At 47.3% G+C, this 6,272-nt stretch overlaps 2 protein-coding genes across 2 annotated transcripts in view; one reads left to right on the top strand and one right to left on the bottom strand.

Moving 5' to 3' along the window:
* The first annotated feature begins 567 nt into the window (after positions 1-567).
* LOC116406447 lies at positions 568-2,955 on the top strand. The gene is made up of 4 exons (XM_031902428.1): positions 568-1,521; positions 1,705-1,782; positions 1,947-2,027; positions 2,245-2,955. Exons 1-4 carry the CDS (start codon positions 1,099-1,101, stop codon positions 2,680-2,682), a joined length of 1,020 nt encoding a protein of 339 aa, XP_031758288.1. The 5' UTR covers positions 568-1,098; the 3' UTR covers positions 2,683-2,955.
* Positions 2,956-4,638: 1,683 nt separating this feature from the next.
* plb1 (phospholipase B1) overlaps positions 4,639-6,272 on the bottom strand; it is a 51,795-nt gene continuing 50,161 nt past the window's right edge. Inside the window, exon 57 of the mRNA XM_031902468.1 lies at positions 4,639-5,639. Coding sequence (XP_031758328.1) covers positions 5,439-5,639 — 201 coding nt within the window. The 3' untranslated portion in view covers positions 4,639-5,438. The remainder of the gene's footprint in view (positions 5,640-6,272) is intronic.

Raw genomic sequence — 6,272 nt, 5'->3', positions numbered from 1 at the left:
GGGAAGGGAAAGGGACAGACACAGTGACAGTTACACATAACTATAAACCCAGTGAGAATGAGGAATGAATGGATATTGGGGAGTTGTATCAGGAGTCAGAACCAGCAGTGCAGAGAAGGGAAAGGGACAGACACAGTGACAGTTACACATAACTATAAACCCAGTGAGAATGAGGGATGAATGGATATTGGGGAGCTGTATCAGGAGTCAGAACCAGCAGTGCAGGGAAGGGAAAGGGACAGACACAGTGACAGTTACACATAACTATAAACCCAGTGAGAATGAGGAATGAATGGGTATTGGGGAGTTGTATCAGGAGTCAGAACCAGCAGTGCAGGGAAGGGAAAGGGACAGACACAGTGACAGTTACACATAACTATAAACCCAGTGAGAATGAGGGATGAATGGATATTGGGGAGTTGTATCAGGAGTCAGAACCAGCAGTGCAGGGAAGGGAAAGGGACAGACACAGTGACAGTTACACATAACTATAAACCCAGTGAGAATGAGGAATGAATGGATATTGGGGAGTTGTATCAGGAGTCAGAACCAGCAGTGCAGAGAAGGGAAAGGGACAGACAGACACAATAAGATTTTTATTTCACTTTATTTCCCCTTTTGAGAAATAATTTAGAAAATATCAGAATAGAACTAAATTCATTGTAACAACATTTCAGCTGCTGTTGGTTAAGAATCACAAAATGTCTGACCGTGGGAGCAGTGAAGCTGAAGGAGACGGACACCATAGGGTTAATTTATTAGTGGAATTCAAAGTACAGAGAAACCTGCTATAAAATTATGTTTTTAGAAATGTGTATAATCTCTGTACAGCGCTACAGAATGTGTCAGTGCTATATAAATAGTTCTATTTACTGAATACTGTGCTGTACTGCCCCCTGCTGGCCATTTGTTTGTAAGAATCCTACATTTCCATTGTACATGTAACAAGCAGAATCGGCTTCTTTCTGCCAGGGGTCACGTGACCATGATTGGCAGCAATGACATCACAATGCCCATGAGTGCTGACATCACAATGGAGCCCAGCGGGTATCAGGGCTGCTCACAGCCGGGACTGGCAGATCAGCGATTGCAGCCAACATGAAATCACTGATCTTCACACTTTTGATTTTTACCGGATTTTTACGAGTAAGTTCTATGTATTTATACTGGGGGGATAATGGGCTCTGTACCCGAGTCCCTATGGCTTCCCAGTTATTAGTCTCATCTCTCAGTATTTCACTTATTTTTATTGGGTTTGTCAGAAGGTTTCTATGCAATGTACAGTACAGCGCCGCGGCCCATCTGATCCGTGTCACTTGTTCCCTACAGGAAAGACCTATCAATGACGATGATGAGAAATTCTATTATGGGACTGAGCCAGTAGCCCACGCTGTGCCCGGGCCAGTTTGCCCAGTGCCCATAGAAAGGAACAAAGAGGAGTTCCAGTGCGGCAATACCCAGTTTGTACAGGAGAAGCCCGAGCCGCTGCCCCTGCTCATTCCTGGGGATATAACATGTGATGTGAGTTTCTATTTGTTTCATTGAATGTTTCTTTCTGTTTCCCCAATGTAACTGAGTATAATGGAACCCGGAGCCACTGGGCCAGTACAGTGTAAGTGACTGGGTTCCTCCCAGAATGGCCCATTGTTCCATGTTATTTAGTGTTTGGCTGCTGTGTGAGTAACTGATACTCTCCTATTGCAGGGCTTGCTGTGTCCCATTCTACCTACAGCGGGTCAGAACCCAAACCCACAGCCAGATCTGAGCGGCGCCATCATGCAGGTAAGTGGGATCCGTAGAACAGAATCTCATAGACACAATGATGTAGGGAATTATTATTATTGTGAGCTAAATACGTCGCCAGTCGGCTCTAACTGCCATAACCGACTGATCCCTTAGTGAGCGACTGTCCAACTGTCTGACCCACTGATTTCCTTCTCTCGTAGGATTTCCTACCAATTCTGCCTTATATCAAGCGCCTCTTCCGTGATACCGAGCAGCAGCCTAGTATGGAGGAGATCCTTATGGTGAGCGGGAATTACATACAACTCAGGGTGGGAGTCCGACGGGTTATCAGGGGTTATTGGGTAATATTCCCCCCCTACTCTGTCCCATCAGCTGCTACTGAGTCCTTCTATCAATACAATATAGGAACATTATACAGTGAATTATGAAATATTTGGGGGGAAATGAATTCCCTTTGAATGTTCTTTGTAATAAGTCTCTTTCTCTCCGTTTATGTAGGACTTTTTGTCTCCACAAACCCTCATCCTCATCCTACTGGAACTCTCTTGTCTGTATATTTGGGACAAAATGAAGGCACAAGAGGCCGGAGATGGTGCCTGTGCCGGGACAGAGAGTGAAGGGGAACAGAGCGCGGCTATAAAGCCCCATAACCATGAGGAAGATGAGGAGGAAGAAGCGCTACAAATGAGAGAAAGCACAAAGCGGAAGCCTAGAGCCGCTAAAGTTTTCTTTTCGCGGAAAAAGCAAATCTGTTTTTCTAACGAACATCAAGGATCAAAGCCTAAAGGGAAACGTCTGGGCTTTAATGTTAGAAGGTGTTTGTGTCGCAGCCCAAGGGAAACAGAGAGAAAGAGAAGAACGAGAGGAGAAGAGAAGAGGGAATTCCAGCAGCTTTCCCTACAGTTCCTGAGCCTGTGCCTGGGGGGGGATTGCTGAAGAGCTCTATCCCTCCGGCTAAGGGCATGAGAAGCACAAACTGAATGAAATACAGAGACAGTGGGTGGGAGGGAGGATAAACACGTCCCCTAATGTTCCTGCCCATAACTGGCACGGTGACCCCCAACCAACAGGGATCATGTACAGGGGGCGGAGTCTCTGGGCTTAAACACATGTCACTAAGTCAATATATTTGCAGCATTTTATGACTTTGTTATCTTGCTTTTTCCCAAAATGTTCTCACTGCTCTGATGTGGTGAAGAGCATTTTTAATAAAATATGAAATAATAAAAATTGCGATTTTAATTTTGTCTTATTCTAGTGATACATTGGCCGGGGGGGGGGGGGGTTGGGGGGGGACTGAGAAAGAGTTGGTTACACTTGTGTTGGTTTTATGTATAGAGACCCCCTTAGCTCAAAACCAGCCTGAAGGCCAGTTAGGGGGGGATTTGGAGTGAGTGCTTATTTGTGCCCTGGGTACCCCTGGAACTATAGCGGGGTGACTGTTACCCCAATGTTTCTATATATCTGTAACCTTGTTATGGGCTAAGGGGGCCCAGCCTGAAGGCCAGTTAGGGGGGATTTGGGGTGAGTGCTTATTTGTGCCCTGGGTACCCCTGGAACTATAGCAGGGTGACTGTTACCCCAATGTTTCTATATATCTGTAACCTTGTTATGGGCTAAGGGGGCCCAGCCTGAAGGCCAGTTAGGGGGGGATTTGGGGTGAGTGTTTATTTGTGCCCTGGGTACCCCTGGAACTATAGCGGGGTGACTGTTACCCCAATGTTTCTATATATCTGTAACCTTGTTATGGGCTAAGGGGGCCCAGCCTGAAGGCCAGTTAGGGGGGGATTTGGGGTGAGTGCTTATTTGTGCCCTGGGTACCCCTGGAACTATAGCGGGGTGACTGTTACCCCAATGTTTCTATATATCTGTAACCTTGTTATGGGCTAAGGGGGCCCAGCCTGAAGGCCAGTTAGGGGGGATTTGGGGTGAGTGCTTATTTGTGCCCTGGGTACCCCTGGAACTATAGCGGGGTGACTGTTACCCCAATGTTTCTATATATCTGTAACCTTGTTATGGGCTAAGGGGGCCCAGCCTGAAGGCCAGTTAGGGGGGGATTTGGGGTGAGTGCTTATTTGTGCCCTGGGTACCCCTGGAACTATAGTGGGGTGACTGTTACCCCAATGTTTCTATATATCTGTAACCTTGTTATGGGCTAAGGGGGCCCAGCCTGAAGGTCAGTTAGGGGGGGATTTGGGGTGAGTGCTTATTTGTGTTCCTGTGCCTGGGGAAGAGCTCAGTTCTATCATTGTTGGTCGAAAGGGGTGCCTAGGTTTGGAGCCAAAAATCAGGGGGGGGCAGCAGTTTATAAAGGGGCCCCTGTTGTTTTGCCTGAGTTGAGACAGAGAGATCCAGTAAGCAGTGAGTGTACAGACTGTGTCAGTGCTCTGCTTGGCATCGGGAGTGTCAGTCTGTAAAGAGGGATCTGCTACACTGAGGTTGGGTGCCTTTACCCCCTGCGGATCCCCAGTGAGTGATCCATCTGAGGGAAGGTGTTGGGAGTCCCCTGTGTGTGGCCCCTGTGTGAGAGTCGGTGTTTCTCAGGGTTACATGGGGGCAACTGCCTATTCCAAAGGGGGGTACTTTGGGGCAGGTAGCGCTACCTGGGGGTACTGAGAGCTCTTTTGGTTTCCCCAGGTAGCGGTACCTGCCCCACCGGTTGTTGTTATTTTCAGTGACGCGCTGGGGGATAAACTGATTTGGGTCTAAAGAAGGACAAATGGTTCATTTGATTCACGTGAATGAAACTGGTTTAATTTTCTAATCTGTAAATAAGTCTAATGAGGAGTTTGCCAGATGCCTATACACAATAGTAATGGGATTAACCCTGTAGGTTACACAGCGCTGCCCGGGGGCACGATACACTCACATGATACAGTTACTCACATCTCATTGTTGTGTATTCAGCCTTTATTGTGCCAGTAATTTACACAGATTTACACTCGCGTACGATAAAGACTTTTTAAAAAAAATACGCATTTCGCAGTATTTACACCAGTGATTCATAAACCTTTGGCGTCGGGTCCCCATACTGTTCCCAGTGAGTCTCTAAAACAGGGATCCCCAACCAGTGGCTCAGGGGGGACATATTGCTCCCCAACCCCTTGGATGTTGCTCTCAGTGCCCCCAAACCAGGTAGTTATTTTTGAACTCCTGACTTGGGGGCAAGTTTTGGTTGAATAAAAACAAGATTTCCTACCAAATAAAGCCCCTGTAAGCTGATAGGGTGCATAGAGGCACCTAATAGCCAATCACAGCCCTTATTTGGCACCTCCATGAACTTTTATGGTGCTTGTGTTGCTCCCCAAGTCTTTTTACATTTGACTGTGGCTCCCGAGTAGGAAAGGTTGGGGACCCCTGATCTAAAATATCCTCCCCAAATGGGCAAATGGGAAATTAACAGAAGGCGCATCATTCTAAAGCAATTCTTGGCTCCAACATTTAATTTGGGTCAACTAATAAAAGGAAATATTTTTATAAGTACAGGATGCGAATAACTGGAGGGTCAATACAAATGAATAATGTTGATGTTTTGGTGTTACTGGGCCTTTAACCAAGGAGCATTTGTCTCAGAGGGAGGCCCCAGGCCCAGGATAGATGGGGGGATCAATAGGAATTTGGAAGAGTCAGTAAATTTCCGCTACGGCGGCTGCAGGTGGGGCTCAGAAGGAAGAACTGTTTTTTGTTAGTGATCACATCTTGCGCATCTTCTTTTTATACGTCATGGACATTGCGATGCCGACAATCGCACACCCTACAGCACATCCGCCAATGGTGCCCACTATCACTGACCAGTAGGGCACCTGGCCTTCTTTTTCCTCTGGCACGGGAACAACAGTTTCAGGGGGTTCAGGGAGCCCACTATTTTTCAGGGTGAAGAGATAAGGCTTGTCCTGGAAAATATCAGGAAATGCAGTTTAATAGGAAACCTACAGGCAGATTTACTGAATCTCCAATATTTATCATTTTTTTCATTTTTAAATTCGGTTTCTCGAATGTCTGATATTAAAAGTCACTGCGAGAAAAGTCGTAAAAAACTTGACTCCGGCTTGCTGCAAGAATTCAAAAAGTCGAGTTTTTGGACAAAACTCAGCGAAATCTCTAAAGCAGTGGTCCCCAAACTATGGCCCACGGGCTGGGTTCAGCCCCCCAGGGGAATTTACCCGGCCCCCCGCTGCGTCCTCACCCCTGGCAGCAGAGAGAGAGGACTCAGCGAGGAGCAGGACGGGGGAGCTGGGAGGACGGACGGTGGGGAGGACCAAAGGGGGCGCTGGGGGGAGGGGTTGGGGGGAAATGCGACAAGTTTGGGCCACATTTTGCCGCTGATGGGGGGGGGGGGGAGGTTGGGGTGTGTTGATGGCAGTCCGCCCCCCCAGCAGTCTGAGGGGCCCTTGATACGGCCCCTTTAGTCATCTGAAAAATTGTCGGATTTTCATTTTTAGCCATTTAGCCACATAGTAAGGTCCCACACCTATATCTGTATGTATTGTGCCTTCACTGATTCAGTTATACTATGTGACACATAA

The sequence above is a fragment of the Xenopus tropicalis genome, chromosome 5, assembly GCF_000004195.4.
Source record: "Xenopus tropicalis strain Nigerian chromosome 5, UCB_Xtro_10.0, whole genome shotgun sequence".
NCBI classification, from domain to species: domain Eukaryota; kingdom Metazoa; phylum Chordata; class Amphibia; order Anura; family Pipidae; genus Xenopus; species Xenopus tropicalis.
This window is presented reverse-complemented; position numbering and strand designations above follow the sequence as displayed.